The sequence below is a fragment of the Acanthisitta chloris genome, unplaced genomic scaffold (genome assembly GCF_000695815.1).
Source record: "Acanthisitta chloris isolate BGI_N310 unplaced genomic scaffold, ASM69581v1 scaffold3187, whole genome shotgun sequence".
In the NCBI taxonomy this organism is placed as follows: domain Eukaryota; kingdom Metazoa; phylum Chordata; class Aves; order Passeriformes; family Acanthisittidae; genus Acanthisitta; species Acanthisitta chloris.
The window spans coordinates 77,966-99,286 of NW_008684163.1; the positions used below are offsets into that span (position 1 = coordinate 77,966).

The 21,321-nt window shown below is 37.4% G+C and overlaps 1 protein-coding gene across 1 annotated transcript in view; it reads left to right on the forward strand.

The window, feature by feature from the left end:
* Positions 1 to 21,321, forward strand: part of LOC103806509 (catenin delta-2) — a gene marked incomplete at its 3' end in the record, with an annotated part of 121,878 nt that overhangs the window by 68,678 nt on the left and 31,879 nt on the right. Inside the window, exon 4 of the mRNA XM_009079211.1 lies at positions 7,740 to 7,923. Within this exon, the coding sequence (XP_009077459.1) occupies positions 7,740 to 7,923 (184 nt within the window). The remainder of the gene's footprint in view (positions 1 to 7,739; positions 7,924 to 21,321) is intronic.

Sequence of the window (21,321 nt, forward strand, 5' to 3'; positions counted from 1 at the left end):
TTAATAAATTGTGTAATTTTGCTTCAGAAATGATGCTGTCTTATCAAATAACACTTAAGCAAACATTATTGACAGTTCAACTGGATCATTTTATACCAAATCTATTACAATTTACTGTTTAATTATAAAACAATCTTTGCTCCCTTTCTCAATACGCTGTCACTATTTTGGCTCTGAACGTGGCAAAATCAACTGATAGGATCTGTTGTATCCATGAAGAATGATTCTCAGCTTTTCCTGAATTAGCAGATTAACCACTTCATCCCCTGCTGCTTCCGGTTTTAAAATAGATGTTTTCTCAAATCTTCTGCCCTGCTTTCTTACCAACAGGCTGGGGCACTGATTTATTGTGTCAGGTGTTGCATCCAAAGAATTTTTATAGGTAAGAAGGAATGTACTGTTAAAACAGCGACACAAAACCTTCTTCAGGTTCACAGTGCCCATTTCCCTGGAGGTGAATTGGGGGAGAGGTAGAACAAGTCACCAGAGTGCTGAGGTCTCATCTGGGAGCTGTGTGATGTCCCCAGCAGAGGAGTCAGTCTCCTCTCTCTTAGGGGTCAGTTCAGGGACAGTTTCATCAGTTTTCCCATCACAGACTGCTTCCTTCTCCCTCTTTCCCATGAAAATTCCCATTCACTTGTCCTGCATTTACCAAACCCTGTTCCAGCATACAGCCCAAAGTAGTCCCTTTTTGCTCTTTTCTATCTAAATGAGAAAAAAATATTTTCCCCTTGTATAATCATGAGATGTGTCTTCTATGGAAAATTCATTCAAGTTGTTTTGGTTCATGTGGCAGTGACAGACTTCATAAATGATTTTTGTATTTTATTTTTTCTACCTTTGTCAAATCTTAAGTTTAAGAGGAAATATCAAACAAGGTAATGTGGAGTGATAAATAGAGGACATCTGTTGCAGCATATGGCTTGACAAAACAGCTGCATTGAACTTTTCCAGCAAGTAGTAATCCTTTGGAACAATTCAGCTGAGCATATAATTTTGATGCCCCAGCCTGAATGATGGAGTACTAGAACACTTGCAGTTTAGAACCACTTTGCAGTTTAAAAGTTTGCCATTCCCAGCTCAAAATACTCTTGAAAATGGCTTTTGTTTAGAAACAGATCTGAATATTTTACTTTTTTGTTTACAAAATGACGGTTTGAGGATATGGTGAAACATGTTCATTCTGTGATCAAATCACTTTTTTCACTGTGACCTCTACTTTTTTTATCATAATTTTTTAGGTTCAGAGGCCAACCTCTCTTCTTCCCTCCCAAATAATGTCATTTTCAGTGCTGTCTTTTTTTTAGGTAACAATTTGGCTAGTAAATAAACACTTCCTTTTTTTTGTTTCCTTTTTTAGCAGCTGTACACTAAGCCTTTCATTTTGCACATAGATGCAACTTTATAGATAGGACTTACTTTCTAAAGGAGTCTTGTATTTAGAACTGTAACAATGTTCAGCTTTAAGTATAACTTTTTATTCTCCATACTAGGATCTGTTACCAAACACATATTTTGATTTTGGGTGCTACAAAAAATTACTTAGTAAAATGCACATGTAAGCACTGAAAAAAAAAAATCTTTCCATTCATATATTCATCCTTGTTTGGTTTCCTTGATTTCTAATACAGTAATTGATTGGGAATGGTTTTGCCGTTGGGATAAAATTTTGTTTGAAAGCAGTTGACTTTTCCCCCCTTGTTTCTCTCACTTAGAATGAATTGCTGTTGTTTTGGCTTCTGTGTTTTACAGGACTCATTTAATTTCATCATCTAGAAAAGCAAGCTAAGCAGGAACCACTGGACTTTCCACAGAAACTTAAGTCTTCTAATAATTCCTTTACTGTTTAACATGAAAGTTAATAACTGTCTATTATTCTTTTCTGACAGTTCTTCCCTTCCACAGTGTGCAATAGAAAGAGAGGAGCAACTTTAGCTCAAAATTCAGTCCCATGGGAGGATTACAGACTTTCGTAGTTAATGCATTGGACAGACTTTGTGTGCAACCAGTATTAAAACTGGTCACTCCTTTTTGTTTTAGTAAAATCCTAGATGTAATTTTGGAATGAAAAGAGCCATAATTGAGATAGGAAGAGTTAGCTTTTCAAGGGAAATGTTTATATTGTTTACACTGTATGTAGACTTTTACTTATGTGTAGTCAAGATCAAGCTGTATTTGTTTGTAATTAAACAAATAAAAGCCCACAGTAATCTTTCTCCTCTGTGGAAACTTTTGCTTTGTGATGCTATAAGTGGCTACAAAAGAAAAAAAATCTTCTGGCTGCAGCTTTGCTTACTGTTCCTCAAACTCCTGCCTGCTTATGACTTTCACTGAGACCCATTCTTTCTCAATTTGGACTTTTCCTGTGGCAGCTTATACATAGATAGAGAAACACCTCTGTGCACATGAATTAATTACAGGAAGGCACACATAGGTATTCATTCACTAAACATTTTTTTTTAAAAATCAAGAAAATTGGGAAAAATTCCTCATCTGTTATGTCAATTTTAAACTCATTTTCACAGCATTCTTTTAAGGATCTGTCTTATATGCTGTGAGTTGTTCACGTGCCAGAATTCAAATCAGCCAGTTTTTGTTTCCTGCAGAAAGTCTGTCACCAAGGCAGTTCCTCACCTTGATGGTTGAGCTGGGCGTGAAGTCTCATTGCACTTTGCATTAAGAAATGTTGTGATTGGTATTCAGCATCTTTACAACAGAACTGCTGTAATGTATCGGGAGCCACATCTGCTGCCAGGGAGCAGATCCAGCTCTGCAGAGCAGCCTTGCAATTACAGGGGGGGCTCTAAGTGTCAAAGCTGCCAGCAAATGAGTTATCTAGCACTTGAGAGCTTGGGGTAGAAGATGCTTTTCCTAAGGACTCCAGCAAAAGATCCCTTGCGCTTGGCTTCTGTGCAGGGTATTTAGCACTCAGATTTCAATCTTAATTGTCATGTTCATGAGGGAAACTCCCTGTAGTATCTGTGTGCCTTCAGCATATAAACAGAAAAATCTGCCAAAGCTCTTCCTGGGATGCAGTCTCCCAGCACTACCAAATGGCTTTCTTCATCAGTCCATGACCAAACTATTAAATTATGATGGAAAAGAAAAACCTGGATGCATTGAAAGACTTCTGCATTTTTATTTTTGCAAAGAATATTAAATAAGCCAAATATATATATAATATCAATTTAAGGTTGACTTAAACATGCCATATTGAGAAGAATCAAAATCTTGTTCCTCCCAATAATACTTGTTTACTTACAATCCTTTTATCATATAATTTATTTGGGAAAGTACAACTTCTGCAGCACAATAAAAAAATGAAAATGGAATTTGGTAGAGTGGCAGGGACAATCCTTTTTGGAAAAGATGACTTTTCCAGTTTCTTGGTTTCCGTTTATATTTGTAGTCTGTGTTGTTCTATGAGGTTTGTTTATATATATTTTAAAGTCATGATTTGAGTGAGCAGTAAATTATGCCCTAAATAATTGGTTAGACTTCCCTGATTTTGCACGTTTTCTTGCTAGGATAATATTTTTTTCATAGAAGTATATGATCTCTATTTTCTTAACTTCAAATGGAATAAAGTTAGTGTCACATTGGGTATTCAGCTATCCTCTATTTTCTTAACTTCAGATGGAATAAGGTTAGTGTCACATTGGGTATTCAGCTATATCTGACTATAGATAGCTGTATGTGAGTGCCAGTTCTAACTAAAACACTGGCAAAAAAAATTTCAATGAAGTGTTTAATCAGGATGAGTTTGGGCTCCAGCCTCGTTCAGAGTTTATGGGGTTTTGGCTCAGACTGGTCCATTAAATTGAGTGACTTCAAAGTTTTAAAATATTTTGCTTTGTTTCTTTAGCATATGTGTTGCAGTATCTATTGCAAGAGATTAAATTAATTTATGTAAAAAGAAGTGCTGTTTCTAAGCTGAAAGCAAGGCTTTGTCATCTAAGCAGTAGTAACATCTCATCAGCCTGGTATGTGCTTTTAAAAGGGTTGTCTTCAATCTTCTGGACTTCAGCTAAGAGAAAGTCAAAGCTTTCCTGGTTCTCTGTTCTCTAAGTTCCCTCGTGCAGTGGCAACAAACCTAAACTGCCTTAACTAAAAATCTATGTGTAGTTTTCCTTATGAACTGCATCTGTGCAGTTATGTCTTTTAATAGGTCAATTACAACCTTCTTCCAAAATTTATAATCATTTTCTAAATTTGATTGTCATTATCTGTGAAAAGCCTTCTTAGAAAACATGATTTACATTTAGTGTGATGACTTGTCAACCATAGCAGATGCATGTCCTCTGATAAGCTACTCCAGAAGGTGTAACTTGATGCAGTAATATCTCCGTAGTTTGGCATTTCTGTAGACTCTCTCTAAGAGTCCTTCATCTGATGTCTGCTAGACTGGTAATTAGTACTCAGACCCAAACTCCATCTCCCAATTAGAAACAACTGAATACTTTCAATACCAGTTTCCACTCTGTTTTAAACTTAAAATGAGATTTCAAGATACTTTTCCCCTGTATTTCAGTTTGTTATATGTAAGTGTGAAAAACTTCAACCTGCAAATAGATGTGTTCTATTGCTATGGTGTAGGTATTTTCCTCTTTCTACATGGCATACAATACAACCTAAAGTGATCTGCAAGTGGGGACACAAAATGCCATTCAGTACATATACAGCAGGGTGGGTCCCACTGTTTGAATCACTGGTTAGTCCAGTCCCTTCCCTTCCTGTGTGCAGCTGGTGGCATTCAAATTATTTAGAGGGCAATCAAGGCACCTCTGAGGCTATTCCAGACTTGCTTGTTGTGGTCAGAAACCCAATTCAGTCAGGGCTTTCAGAGTAAGGTGTCAAATGGTCTCAGTGACCAGTTTCTTACTATAGTCCTAAAGGGCATGTCATGCGTACGTGCTGGAATAATACGTTCAGTCATGTGGTGAAGAGGTAGCTGCATAATGGAAGATGCCTCAGGTAAAAGATTTATTTTTTTGTCACTCTCCCTTGCAAAGTCAAGGCAATGGATCATCTTCTCAGAACACACATAAATCTAGCTCGAGGTCATCCTCCGCAAAAACAATTGTAAGTGAATTGGAATTGAACTGCCAGTGCCCTTTCATAATTGCAAATCATTAATTAAGGAAGGTTACAAGGAGGTATGTAGAATGCCAACCTCAGCAAGTAGCATACTCCACTGCTTGTGAGAATAACTTACAACTTGTCAGGAGAAACTTGGTGGGTTTTTTCATTCACATGGTTGGTAATATGAAGATTATCTTACTCCTTAAAACAGTGAGGAGCAAAAACTTTGAAGACAGCTTAGTGGGCAGTGCCATTTTGCTTGATTCTGCCTTAAGGTCATTTTAGGAGAAGGTGGAATAGCTGTTTTAGCTTGGTGATCCCATCATCCTTTGACTCCAAACATTTTATTTCTGGTTAGTGAAACCAGAGAGAAAGAAGGGTTAAAGAATATTTCTAGACATCTCAGCTTCTGCTGAATACCAACTCACCATGATGTTTATGTGAGTTTACTTTTAATTAGCAAGAACCTGCAGTGAATGGAAAATAGTGTAGACATACACATTTTTAAGCATTTTGCTAGACAGAGCTCTTATGTTTGCTTCTTTTGTATTCTTTTCTGGTTTTCCAGTTCATGACTAATTCTTGCAGCCCAAAGTACACTTTTGTTGCCATCAAAGTGTTCTCTTCTGCTTCACCTTCAAAATAAGACTTCTTCACAAAGATGCAACACATTGTGTTGCATAAGAACTAAATTGAACCTTAAAGGGGGAAAGATTTGCATTCTGATTCTCTGCTTTTATACCATGCATGTCATTTACACTTGTCTAGATAAATGTAAAACAAAAAGGCAACCACACTGTTGTATTTACTCACTAAAACCAGCAAAATGCTAGGTATTTCAAGAATACTAGATGTGTCAATAAAGCTTACCCAGAATAGGTCATAGAAATGTGAGTATAAATGTATTTATTAAGGTCTTTATTCCTTTAAATATGGAATTCCTTTTCATAATGGCATTCAGAACAGAATTCAAACAAAAACTTTTCCCTTTAAAGTAGCAATTCTTAAATGAAAAGTATTCTTATTTATGCTTTTTATGCTTTGTTTTTCAGTCCGTAGCTAAAGTCTGTCTGCCTCATACAGATTAATTTAATAGGGGGGTTTTATTAGTATGCTGATCAAATTTTTTACATTTAGCTACATAATCATTTTTGCAGACAGCTCCATATAAAATAAATTATACATGAAATTGTATAACTGAAACTGTCTCCCCATAGAGGTAATTAATTTTAAAGGGAAACCCAAAAATGTAGGTTGATTCCTATTAGTTACACTGCTCTGTCAAACCACAGAATGCTAAAGAAAGCCTTGAGCAAGTGGTGTTATTCCTGCTTATATTTATAAATTTCTGAGTCTATGTTCCTGAGGTTTTCAGCAGTTTCCTCCTACCATCACTCACTTTGTTTTTTGATAGTGTTCATATTTGTAACCTTTTATATGTGATGATGATGATAATCTTTCAGTTCAAGACTTGATGGCCATAAAGTCAAAACTCAATTTTACCCCTCAAGGTCAGGTGTGGGGCCAGGGTATTGTCCTGGGAAGGAGAGTTGAGAGTGGTGGAGCTATATTCTAGAGAAGAGGACGTGTTGGCAAGGGGAGGAAGGATGAAGATGTAGGCTTGCTATTCCAGCTGTGCCTGGGAGGATATTGGGCTAAAATAATGACCACTGGTTCTTCAGGAGAGCGTGTTTTCCTCCAGCTTCCCCCCTGCACTAGTAGCAGCCTAGCAGCATCAGCAGGCTCTTGGTCCAGCACAAAAATCAAATGTCCTTTTCCAGCAAATGCACAAATGTATACAAGGGAATGGAAAGCAGGATGTCTTTTGCTCACAACAATTTCTTGCCTGCTTTCTTTGTGGCTCATCTGCAGTGACCCTGATCTTTGCAACTGTGCTCAGAAAGCCTTGGCTCTTGATTTATCTTCCTTTGCTTTGGCACATTATGAAATGAAACAGGAGTGTCGTTTTTTAAACTGCAGTAAATCTCCTCCTGAGTTGCGCCATTAACTTGTTGTTTCTGTGTAAAAACAGTAGTATTCTGTAACTTTGTGTGGTAAAATATTTACAAAATAAAAAATTACTTGTTGACAGCTGGGATTATGCCATACAGCTGTATAAGGTTGTGGAGAAAGTCTTTTTGCCTGTACTACCACATAGCCTAGACATTTACTTCCATTACATTGAAGATCATATAGTTGAGGTTTTGTTCTCTCAATATATATCTATCAATATTGAAAGTTTTAGCATGAATCAGAACCTATTTTCTACAGTTGGCTTTTATTAATTTTATTTAGAAGGAAGAACTCTGAAGACCAAACCCTAAAATGTTTCTTGTCATATTCCTTCATTCCATGTGTGCTTCACAGCCTATTTAGGCCTAAATCCTAACCAGCTGCTCAGTTTTTTTAGGCTCAGCTCTGAGAAATTTCCAGTGTTGCTGTCACTAGATGTTGTGTATTCAAAGCTGTATTCCCACTGGGACCAGGTATCGTTTGGTCCCATTTCCAACGTTGTTTTATTCTTGACAGAAACAGCTTAATTATGCACACCGATGCTGTGAAATACATTTGTTTGGTTTGAGTTATTTTAGATGAAAACTATTTAACCTCTTTTTGGAGAAGTGTTAATTATTACTCATGTTCTTTTTTTTTTGTAGGAGTTCTCTGGAATCTATCCTCCTGTGATGCACTGAAAATGCCAATCATCCAGGATGCCCTCGCAGTGTTGACCAATGCAGTGATCATCCCTCACTCTGGATGGGAAAACTCTCCGCTCCAGGATGATCATAAAATACAACTCCATTCATCACAGGTGCTGCGCAATGCCACTGGGTGCCTAAGGTGAGTCCAGCAGAACATTTGCTTTACCTTAATCATCTTGCTTTGGTCTGAATCAGTATTTTTCATTCGTAGGCATCTGTAAAGTAAATAATTGGTTTGTGTGTCAGCAAAGATGATGACTTTCAGTGATGTAAACTTAAAGTTGGAAATTAATTAGAAAACAAGCTTCAGGTCATTCAAAAACAACCTCTAGAAGGGCTGCTGTGGTTTTTCTATTTTTCTTTTCTTATCAGCTTTCATCCAAGCTTGTAGATTACATATTTTTTCTTCCTGGTAGATTTGTCCCATTTCCCCAGTTGCTTAAGTAAAGCCAGTATCTTCTCTCTATTACACTCCATTTAATCAGCACAAAAAGTAATGAAGATGCACACAAAAAGTAACATTTCTTACAAGTTCCAGATGCTATTGCTGGAGTTATGATAAATATACAAAGTAGGTTTCTTTTCTGCTCTGTGAAGATAAGAAACTGATTTCAATAAGAGACCAGCCAATTTATCATTGTGCAACTAGAATACTTAGACCCTTAACAAGTGTGATAATTATTTATGTTTATATTTGTCTGCCAAATGTATATGCAAATATATGAGGTACACTCATATAAGTATGTGCAGTATGATCTGTAAATATACAAAGTAGGTTTCTTTTCTGCTCTGTGAAGATAAGAAACTGATTTCAATAAGAGACCAGCCAATTTATCATTGTGCAACTAGAATACTTAGACCCTTAACAAGTGTGATAATTATTTATGTTTATATTTGTCTGCCAAATGTATATGCAAATATATGAGGTACACTCATATAAGTATGTGCAGTATGATCTGTCCTAAAAGTAGTATATGAGGTACACATATAAGTATGTGCAGTATGATCTGTCCATTCCTAAAAGTCACTGTAGACGTGAGAATGAAAATAGCATGAGTAAGAAGAGTTTCAGTTCTGACAAAACCTTGCTAAAGGATTGACTCATAGCAATTTCTGAATTCCAGTGCATATCATTTTCTTGAAATGTTTTAACATATTAAGCAAGTCCTTTTAAGCGTTTATTTTTTTCTCCAGGTATATTGGAGATTCTGTAATCTATCTCAGAGACATGAAAATTGATTAGTTAATATTTTTACATGCATCATGGAAAATTACACAGTGAATAGTATGTATCAGTAATGCAATCTGCGTTGTATGCTACATCCAAAGCAGATATCTCTTAAAGGACTAAATAAAAAAAAAATTATAGAAGACAAAGTAAAACAGCAATATTTTTTCTATATATCTGTAGCAAGCACCTTTTTGTCTTTGTGCTCTTTCATCAGATGAAATGTCTCCCTTTCCAAAGTAATATTTGAAAAGTTTAAGGGGAAAAGTAATTATTATTATTGATGTTTTATATGTAGTCAGAAGAGAATGAAAGATAGAAGGTAATAACTTCCCATGTTGCAAATATACTTTCATTGGACTTACATGCAGGTGTGATTATGTGAATACCAGCTGTCTTGGGGTATGTGACTGAAGCCAGGTACTTGTACCTGGGTTGTATTGATTTTGAAAAGAGTTTGTGTTGCATTGCATTCAAATCACTAGGAAAAGAAGTTTCTCAAATCACTGTGACAGAAGTCATCCCATAAAGACATGTCCCACCTTATGTGTCTACATTTCCAATGTATAAGGTGTCTCAGCTAAAGAGCTGCCTCTGAAAGAAGCATCTGTTATAAATTTGGGGCTTCACAGTGCCCCTTCTCGGAATGAGCATGTCCTGTGTCGACCCCCCCCCATAAGCTCCATCTTCCCTTTAATTTTTCCCAACTGCTTCTCAGGGACTTATGCTCATCCCTGTTCCTGAAAACCTTGGTTTTTCCTACCCCATAGTTGATGGATTCATTGCACATTGGTCTTGAAATCTTTCTTCTTTCTGTTTGTTTTTTTCCTTGTGAGTGTATGTGCACGCCCATTTGCAAACTGATGTGAGCTTACTGTAGCCTGCATTCTGGGTCAGCCTGAGGACTTGGGGCCACATGAGAATGGTACGTTGCCTGATCTAATACACACTGCTTTGCAGCAAGGCTTACTACCGAGCGCTTGATGGTATGCTGTCATAGCAGAATGGCTTCTGGTCAGCTCGTGCAAAATAAGCTCATATCTGCCTGCAAAAGACTGTGCATATTATGACCCAGGTAGATGTAGCGGCAGCTCAAGCAGCTGTCCGGAGCAGGTTGGTCTTCCTTCCAAACCCAGGCCCCTCAACCATACTATGGCTTTTTAATATCTTTCTAATATCAAACTCTCCCTGTTTCCCAAATGCATCTTTCTGTCCTCTAGTGGTTTCAGATACTTGTCTGGCCTTCATCTATCTTCTTTAGATAGTCTCTTCCCACTGTGTCTGTGTGGATGCTCTTGAGCAGAGCCAGAATATTTGAAGAGGGTTGAAACTTACTTCTGTTTCATACCAGCAGGAACTTTCTCGTTTACCCTTCCCCAGTCAGTGTTGAAAATCTCTCTGAGTAAAATGTCAAGTTTGAGTTTGTGCAAGAGTGAAAAGGGTAAACTGACCTCTGAGATGGTAACTGGATTCTTCCGTTGAATTCATGTAAAATACTGTGGGACTGTGGGCTGGAGAATATAGTGAGTGTCATAAAGAAAAGACTGGAAAACTCTGTGGAGATGATTGGAATCATGCATGGTCTGTGCAGGTAGTACTCCAGCTGGCATTCCTTGAATACTCACCACTCTCAATAAACCTAGCAGCTCTCACACTTTCCACTTTCTGTGTTTATCTGGTAAATGGAAAGTCCATTATCATCTTCCTTGGGAGAATTTCTTCTAAGTCTCTGGTTTGGTTGTCCTCTGCTGTTTTTGGGTTTTTTTACTTTTTGAGGGGACACTGGTTAAAATTCTGTTGCATCAGGATTATCAGTGATGATGCTCAGTATCAGAGGAAAAGTATTGGTGTTCAGAATACTTGACAATATGTAATGTTGACAGATTTTAGAGACATCAAGTTGTATTACATAGGTTTGATGCTAGCAAATATGCCAGGAGTATTTGGGTTTGGGTTTTTTCAGTCTTCTGTGACTTTGGTTGTCTGGTGTATTCACTGCTGAAAACTTTGAATAATATCTGAGAGATGCTGTAATACAATCCATCCCATATGCCATGCTAATTTGCAATGGCCATTATACAGGAAGAGCCAGATCTTTGCTTTGTGTTTTTTTCATTACATGAATTACTACTCTTTCTGCTGTTCTTTGCTTTTCTCAGTTTCTTAATGAGAATTAAAAAGATGATTATTAACTACAACTTTTAGTACTCCTATCTACTTAATCATTATAATTCTTAACCAAGTTCTTAAAGTCTGTAACTCCTGTCACCCAGTAATCCATCTGAAATTATTATGAAGTCATATGAAAGACAGCAGCAGTGTCAGGCCTTCTTTTCCTGTTATTCTCTTTTTTCCTGAAAGATGTTATTTACAAACTGCACTTTGCATACTTTTCTGATTTGAAAAAAAAAAAAGCAGCTTTAATACAATATTGTACTAATCAATTTTCCTTAATTTGAGTACTTTGAAATTGTTTAGCTATTTCAAAGATCTACATACAGTTTTATACCTGTCATTTAGAAATTTAATCTAAATATTCATCTTTCATAAATTGCCAGACCTCAGTGTGACATGTGTTGGAGTAATCACCCAATTTACTTGCCTCCCCACTGAGATACTAGTACCTTACCTCATTAAGCTCTGGTAAAAGTTTCAGTTCTATTTTACCTTTTAGATTTCAGCTGTGACTGCATTGTTTGTGTTAGGGAAATACTGTATCTTTGGTTTATAGTTTCTGATGCACTTCGACTTATTAGGAACAGTCAGGTGAAAACTGAATTTGGAATCCCAGTTGTTTATAGAGGGGGTTTACAATCCCTAATCCGAAATTTAAAAACCATGAGGAGACACATTGCATGATGTTGTCTTCTTAACCTGAAGCTGCAGGCTTACTTATCACAAAACTGTACTTCCCATGTCCAGAGACTTATCTGAAAAAAATCTCAGACAAAATCTTTTTAACAGTTTTTGTCCTGATGTACAATCTGGCACTTTGTATCTCCATTTATTTAAGATGAGTACAAGTTAATAGAATATCATCAGAGTACTTTAACAAAATTTAAGACTTCACTGGTTTAATATTCTAATCTAGATTTAGAAGCAAAATCATAAAATGCTTTTTCTTTCTTTCATGTCCTATTTAATTTTTCATCATACACCGAAAGTACAGGGGCAATTGTGAAAATCAAAGACCATGATAATATTTACCTTCATCCTATTAGCTGATTAGAAATTGCATGAAAGAATCATTAGTTTTTTGTTTATAAAGCCCCATACTTTTCCAGTTTTCAGACTTCACACTTTCTTACTTGTTGAACTTTTCATAAATTATCATTAATTATTTTTCAACTGAATAAATATGTAACGAGCTCTTGGAATAGAAAGGCAAAGGAGAAAAGTACTTTTAAAACATGAACTGAATATAACTGACCCAGTAGTATTTTCTGGATAGATCAACTTTTGGAAGGAACAAATCACCTTGTTGAAACAATTTGTGTTAGCTGTGAAGCCTGAATATCAAATGTTTTTAACTGTTTTGTGGGTGAATAATCTATTTCACAGACATTTACAGCTAATGCATTCATCTCACTATCTTATTTCTCCTCCAGTTCTCTTCTAAGCATCCAAAGTCTATTGATTCCTATTCTCTAGGAACTTCTGTAATACAACATTCTGCTCCATACTGACAAAATGCAAAGTGGGAGCAGCATAAAATAAATAGCACAGACTGTGTTATTCATTGTCTGTTTAGCTTCTAATGAAACATTCATATATATGAAGACACATATGTATATGTGCAACATGTTTCTGAAAAGACTAAACTGATACATGTACATATGTGCATGTGCATATGTGTGTTTATGTGTATATACATTCAGCTATAAAAGGGCTGATTATGGAGCTGTAATAACTTTCTGTCTTTACTGACTGGTGTAAGCTCTGACTATCTTTGGTTTAGTATAAATGGGGCTGGCTTCTTACAGTAGGTCCAGGACCTTTGCTGCTGATTTTATGATTCTCCTTCTATTAAAGCAGTCACATTTTGTACATCCCCATGGATACTGTGGTTGATATAGAGATGTTGGATTTATCAACCACTCTCAGTACTTCTTATGCTTTTCTAGAGCCCAGGAGCATTTATCAGGCTGGCGTTGCAATTTTGTGCATCAGATAACAGAAAGCCCATACCTTCTGTCAGAAAGAGGCCTGTCAGAATCCAAAGTTAGGACAAAACTCGAATTAATTGTGTATTTCCACTGGCAGCCTACTCAGGGGAATGACTTGTTCTACAATCATTTCCAGCAAGCAAGAGACATGGCAGAGAGAAAACTACCTAGAGAGATACTGAGGCAGGGTTATCTACTTGTAGGGGGGAACCTTTCCCAATCCTAACTCACAATCTTTCCTCCTCTTAGCGTCTTCAAATCCAGTCTATCCTGCAGAAAGGGATAATCACCACTGTTCTTGTCTTTTTAATATGTTTTGAGCTATTAAAATTACAAAGCTGGTGTAATTAACGTCCAAGGACTATCATATCAGCAGATTTGATGCTAAGTATCTAGCTTCTTTATATGAAATATTGTGGTGAAACACAATATATTTTGCATAAGCTACCAAGTTGCACACATTGTTGAATGGTGCATTATTTAATGTGCATTATTAAATGGAATATAATTCATCCATTACCAGAATGTTGAATCAATTTATAGAGTTCCTAAACTCCAGGGCTAACCTGGTGATACTGGCATGTCCAGTGTTGAACAGACACACACTCTTCTGAGAAGTCTCCTCAGCTTGGGAATTTCTCTGAGACCTGGAGCTGGAAGTAAGTGTAGAGGAAAGCCTTTTCAAGAAGCTATGGAAAAGCTTAGCTTCGATATCTGATTTTGTGAAGTTCAATCCCTTTTCACTAAGTCTTAATTCTTATTAAAAAGATACCATTTTTCCTCCTGGGTCCCAGCAGTTACAAGCTGTGGAGAAAACAGAGGAGCTAATGTCAATTCTCTGTTATTCTGAAGAAACTGAGAAGGGTTCCTGACATGTACTGTACAAATGACTACCAAGTGATTTCCAATTTTAGATAAACTAAGGTATCTCAATCACAGGTTCTACATCCTGTCTTTTGGGGTTAAAGCTGAATGGTATATTGCTTACTTTTAAAAATATTAACTCAGAAGTTCTGTAGTACTTGTACATGATGAATTAAGAAAAACCCTCTTCAGTAAGTTTGGTAATTCCTCCCAGAGTACTATACAGAAACAGAGTTTACAGGAGGGAAAATGAGCTGAACTGCTGTTTCTTGTCTTTTCAAGTAATATAGAAAGGAGTAAACTCTCAGTTGCATTTATCTAATGGCAGGCATTTTAATCAGTGAATCATAGATTCGTGGAAAGCTTTGGCTTGTAAGGGACCCTGAAGCTCATCTAGTCTCCACCCCACCAGCTGTGGGCAGGGACATATTCCACTAGACCATGTTGCTCAAAGTCCCATCCCATCTGACCTTGAGCACTTCCAGGGATGAGGCATCCACCACTTCTCTGGGCAGCCTGTTCTGGTGCCTCACCACCCTCAGAGAAAAAAATTTCCTCCTAACATCTAATCTAAATCTCCCCTCTCTGGTTTTAAAATCATTCCCCTTTGTCCTATCACTGTTTGCCCATGTAAAAAGTTGACCTCCACATTTTTTATAAGCCCCCTTCATGTACTGAAAGGCTGCAGTGAGACATCCCTGGAACCTTCTCTTCTCCAGGCTGAACAGACCCAGCTTTCTAGGACTGTCCTCAGGAGAGGTGCTCCAGTCCTCTGAATGAGTGGGTGTCAGTACAGGAGACTGGTTTTTAGAAGCTCTTGAGCATTTCTAGACTATCACTGACTTCCCAAATCTGAAAATAATTTGTAGTTTTGATGTTGTTGATAATGAGTTTATGTGTCAAATTTCAGGCACCTCTAGTCAAAAACTTTCAGACAGGCTGCTTTCCTGGGCATGAACATGCACGATGTATTTCTAAAAAAGGCCTAAACCTTTCACTCGTTTGTATGTGTTCACAGCCTGTATTCCTAGTCTTCCAGCCACAAACCAAAATGGGAAACATTACAGGGTATGAATAAGAGTCAGTCTGCTGTAGAATATATATTTCACCTCTTCAAGAAGCTGAAAGGTCCAGTCTAGAAAGAAGTCACAAACCAGTCTGAGAGGCCACAATGATTGTATCCCAGTTAAGCCTAAAGTTTCAAAGGCAAATTTCTGCAAGCTATTAAAGAGATTGTTCCTTCCTGAATGCTGCAATTGTTCAGAAATGTAGCTGAAATAAAAATCTGATTTTAAGACTCAGGGAAGAGAGAGATTTTAGTATGAATAGATCAGTGTCCTCTGATTACTGCTGTAATATTTTTATTCAGAAGATACTCAAGGGAAAAGTACCAACAGAATTAAATGTGTAGCTGTGTCAGATACTTAAGCACCCCACTTTTTCTTCACAGTGTAGTTATTCCTACTTTGCATATTCATGAACAAACTTATAAGGTTTATACAAGGTCATACTGTATTAATTATAGCAATGGCATTCAAATACCACTCTGAAGTTTAATGCTTTTTCAGCATTCCTGGTAAAAGCAGTATTTCAACATATCAAATTGATGCTACAAATTCCACATAGCTCTGGAAGTTCATTCTGGGCTCCAGCTGATCAAAATCTTGAGCAGAAATTTTGTTTTTAAACTGATGTTACGGAATGCACTTTGTGCAGCATAGTTCAACACTTCTTGCTTTCCTGTACTTAAGAAACATATGATAAGCTTTGGTGGCATACCTTATTCCTGCATCATTTTATCTGCTAAGAGATCCTGGGCTGTTCTGCAAAAATCTGCCTTCAAATGCAGAACACCCTCCCAACGTATTGATTTTGCACTGACTTAGCCTAGAAGTGATCTCTCAACATACTGTTTAAGTGTTCCCTGGGCAAACAGGGACACTCACGCTTCAGTGACGCTGCATGTTTGGTTACAAAGTAGAAATACTGGAACTATATGTCTGATTCTGCTAATTTAGGACCTAGATGAAATTTCGTTCCTATCCTTCAATTAGCATATTTTATTCTCTTTAGCATGAATGCACATGGAGTTTTTCAGGGGGGAAAACCCCAGCAACTTAACTGGGTCTCATATAGTTAAAAGTATGTACTTGTTGCTATGGCAGGAGTGTATTCTTCCTGTCATATAATAATGTACTGTTTCTGGAAATGACACACAGGCATATGAAAGGAATGAATGTGCCTCAGTACCTTTTCTTGCATCTTATGACATTCTTAGGCTCAGCAATGATCTTAGGTACATTTTGAATGACTGACTATTTTCCAAGCTTTTGGTGATTCTGATTCCTTTCAGGCTGAGTGCCTGCTGTTAACTAGTGCCTAATGTGAAAGTTAAATGTCCACTCATATTTGCATGGTTAGGTAGTATTAACTTACGTTTCCTTCTGTCAGAGGTTTAAGCCATGTGGATGTGAATGCTCTGAAGAAAGTGAAATTGTTTGTTTTCTGAAATTTATTTGTGGGGTTTTTTTCATTTGAGTAGAGTTTCTGTTTGTGAAGTAACAAGTGTTACCTTGGCAGACACTGTAATAAAGTATGATCTGAGTCTTGGTGTCCTGCTGACTTGATTGGAGCTGACTCCAAGCCCAGCAGACAATAACGGGTCCCCTTCTCACTGGCCAGATGCAGAGCTGAGTATCACAGTGACACAGCTGTTTTCTTTTCAGGACGAGTCCCCTAAGCCTGTGTGGTACCACATGTCTTTAGAGCACATCCATGCATTCACTGCATGGGAAGATGAAGAGATAAATCCAATTCTATCTTAACTGTCTGGGCCTATTTAAAAAGAACCATCAGGGCCACAGGTGTCAGTGGGAATCAGAGTGTACCTCTGTTAGGGCTTTGCTGACTATCCGAAATCCTGGATAGTCCTTTTCTGAATCAGTACTTTGAAAAACTCATATAGCTTGGCTCCACAGAAAATATTATTTGTCTCAGCATGAGAGAAAAGCTGATTGTGACAACTCTGTAACATCACTCATGGTCATGGTGACTGATGATAGAGAATGATGTTTTATTTACCCAAGAAAGATGAGAGAAACAGTCATCCAGAGTTTGTATGCCCACTCAATTCCGCCATGGATAATAAAATAATACTTGGTAAGGTTCAGGGTCCTTGGTGCTCATTCCTTGATTTGTGTATTGACTAGTTTTTCTTCTTTTAAAACTGTTTGCATTACTAGGCTATATGAAAAACATGCAAAAACACACGGCTCGGCATACTGAAGGAAAGGCAGGGTGTATTTATGCACCTTTCCCTCTCATGATAGATGGCTTCAAATCTGAAGAAGCCTTGCCTAGGAGCAAGAAGATCATTTGGTCTCTTTGCTCAGTCTGAGGATTTACAGTAGAAAGATCTATTTGAAGTATGCCAAGCTTGCTTCATCCTTCTGGATAAGCCAGCCAACTTCACAGAGTAAACATTTTATCACCTCCTTTCAGAACGCTGTGGGCATATGAACTGTTTCACATCAGGCACAAGAGTAAATAATTCCAGCAACCCGTGTTGAGACAGTGCTCAAGTCCTTTCCCAAGAGAAGGCTTTCATGGCATTCCATGTCTGCAGTTTGGTGAGCTACTGAGAGCTTGTGAGAAATGCTCTCCAGTAATAACTGTAGCACGAAAGCCCTATGTCCTGCAGTCCTTACTAACCATACTTAAAAACTTTCCTAATTTTATCTGGGTTTTGGAAATATTTTGCTGGAAACCCTCCTGATGAACTTAGTAAACAAATAACAAAATATGGCCTCTGGAGGGTGTGATGAAATAGACTGCAGACTGCCAAGCCTGCCTAGTTTGCAGTCCACTCAGAATGTCTGAGCTGAAGACTGAGAAGCAGAAGATCATTTCTGGATGTCATCTTTTGAGAAATTTTGCCCACTGAGTGTTGTACTGATGTTCTTATTGTCACTGCACATCTCCATAGAGGTGTTTTAGCGTTTGTAAGGTTTTCCCTTGAGCAGAGAGGACAATCTCGTAAGAACACATTGAGATAGAAAGATGAAGGCCATTACTTTCAATAAAATGGATTTCCTCCTTTCTGAGAGAGAAATAACAAAGTGGACAGTTAATTTTGTATTTTCACTGCATAGGCATATACTATGAAAACATTTAACATCTGCCTGATTGATGTCCTTTTACAAGAGCATGTAGTGACAGGGCTAGGAGGAGTAGCTTCAAACTGGAAGTAGGTTTAGATTAGATGTTAGGAAGAAATTATTCACTGTGAAGGTGGTGAGGCACTGAAACAGGTTGCCCAGAGAAGCTGTGAATGTCCTATCTCTGGAGGTGTTCAAGGCCAGGGAGGACGTGCCTTCGAGCAACCAGGTCTAGTGGAACGTGCCCCTGCCCACAGCAGGGGTGGTTGGAACTGGATGGTCTTTAATGTGTCTTCCAACACAGACCATTCTATGATCTTATGATTCTGTGATAGTATTTTTAGCTAGGTTTGCATACTACATGCAGAGGATTTTTGTGACAAAGTACTTCTGAAGTATTTGTCCTAGTGTAGCTTTTTTACTTTCACAGCTCATTTCTTTTTGTCAGATAGTCATTTATTATAGTTAGTTGGTTACAGGTTCAGCGTTTTCTCTTGAAGGGCAGTAGCATTGTGAAATACCTCCTCCTCTTCCCCTGCTGTCATTCATCCATCTTTGTATCTGATTTACTCTGCACAAAAGAACAATACTTGGAAAGTGTTTCAAAAGAGATAGTCATGAAAGGGCACAATGTAAGTATTGTGCATATACAAATGTGAGTTATGTTATATATTAATCCTCTAATGAAGTAAAAATTCATATATTTATTACCTACTTTATTATGTATTTACCAAAAAAAGTAGCTATTGAATTTCCTGGGTTAACTTTGTATAAATCATTTGTCTTGAGGAAGCTTTTCAGTAGACTGGTCAAACTGATTGATTTTTATTGATTTTGTTACCTTCTGGCTTTGGCTGCCAGACCTCATGCTAAGAAGGAGTGTCTTCTAATCGATGCAAATAGGAGAGAATGCACAATATTATTTGCACTTCTGGTAGTCACTTAGGTGTTAGAGTTCACTGCCCATGCTCACAGTTGGATTGCACTCTGGGCTGCTCAGGTCAGCACTTGAATGAGTAGACAAACCTAAGGCTGCCTGGCCTTGGGCACAGCTTGGGAGCTCAGAAGTATTTAAGTTTCGTAAGCCTCCAGAAACAAGGGAGATCTCATTTTTAGTTAACAAACTCAATGGGAGGCCATTCTTTTTATAACCTATGTGATAGGGGGAGCACAGCAGAGAGTAATGGCTCTGCTTACGTTCACCTACAGCATGACCAGGTGGCAGAAAAAACATTTGAGAGCTTGTATGAATATTCGCTATGCACAAAGGAAGGATCAACTGGGACAAATTTAAGGGAAGAACCAACTGGGACAAAATCAAGAAGGAAGGTGCAGCTTTATTAATTTAACATCAAGGAGAGTGATGTAACTAGGGTGATGTCTTCTGTGCTAGACATGAATCTGTTTTGAAAACAGTGTAGGTCTCCTTATCCCACTCATGTGGGAAATCAGGTGCAATCATGTCAACCTTCCCTGTCACTAGGTTGCTGAGGATTCTGAGGGCAACTGATCCACACACGAAGCATAGAATCCTCCAGCAAAATCAGCAGGAGCCTCTGGGATCACCAGTGCTGAAATGGGGAAGAGGGAAATTCACATCAATGATACAGTTTTCTGAACTGAAATTTTACACTATTTGCAGGAATGACATGGGAATTTTTAGTTGTTTATTTTACAGTAACAATGTAGTTGCTTTTTTTTGGTTTTGTTTCCCTTACCTTTGAGAGGACTAGTAATTTTGGCTCAGCCTTCAATGAGATTGTGGAAAAGTGAACTAAAAGAGTTTTTGATCACTGAATTTACCAGATTTCCCAGAATTTTTTTTATTTTTTTTTACTTGCTTTAGGTGTCTTGCTTAACTAGACACCTGAATGAAGTACGGGTTATTTAGAGGCATACTACTGCTATTTGTCACATTTGTGTATACACAAATTATCAGTTTGTTTTACCATTTGTTCCTATGACTATGTAGATACTTTAAACACTTCGCTAGTATTACTATCTAGAATGAAAACACATCATCACAAATAATTTATGCTAATAAACCAGAAATATGTGTGTATATCTGAGGGGGGATTGTATATTTTTATATAATTTTCTTTTTTCAGTACTCTTTAGCCTGAATAACAGCAGTCAATAGTCTTTCTTCTAAGAAAGTGGGAAGTGATTGTATTAGCACCAACATTTTGTTCTAGTATCATGGCTTCACATATTATGAAACACATGGAAAGCATTAACTGATTAATTATCCCCCATAATTCTCGACATATCTCTGTCTAGACTGTAGTGCATGCAGTGTTGCTTCTGCCAGGGTTACATTTTGCCTGACCTTATGGCAGACATACAGTGTAATTACTAAATTGGGGCTAATTTATGTAAACAAATGTTAGTGTTTCATAGCATGAAACCTATCATTATGGTTTATTGCTAGTGGATGTGCTATGTAGTCAGCCATTCTTCAAGGGCTTGGGTAGATCATTATCATAAATTATCTTTATACTATAAAGATTTAGAGCTTACAAAGTGAAAATATCATAATCTCTAGATGCAATTTTTATATCCTCTCCTACAAATACGTGAGAGCTTTAATTGATCATGCATTAACAAAATGCATATATCTTACTTTGTATGAGAATACTCATTATTTTTTAATTAGTACACAGAAGGTTTGGGGGATGCTAATGCAAACCTCATCTTGTATTTTCAGACATAATAAGTAAAAATAAATATGCAGGAACTGGAATATATTTAATAGTTCGAAAACTGTCATGTACTGACCTTCATCTATCAAAAACCTTTGAGGTAGCTGGCATACAATAAAAATAATTGACTTCCATTGCTCCTTATAATCCAAACGTACCTAATAGCTCCCATTCTTAAATCAAGTGCAGGAATGTGTTATGAGGATAATAGTAAAACTATCCACCAGTTTTCTTTCGGTTTCCAATAGGGCTAATCAGACAGTTTCATTCTCATTTCCCTTATTTCTCATTCTTGTATAAAGAAAGAAAGGAGATGGATCGTGTTTACTGTGACATCTGAATAGCTGGAGTTTTCCTTGGTGCAGACATGCATCAGTATTGGGAGTGTGACTCTTGGCAGGCATCTAAGCTTGTTCATTC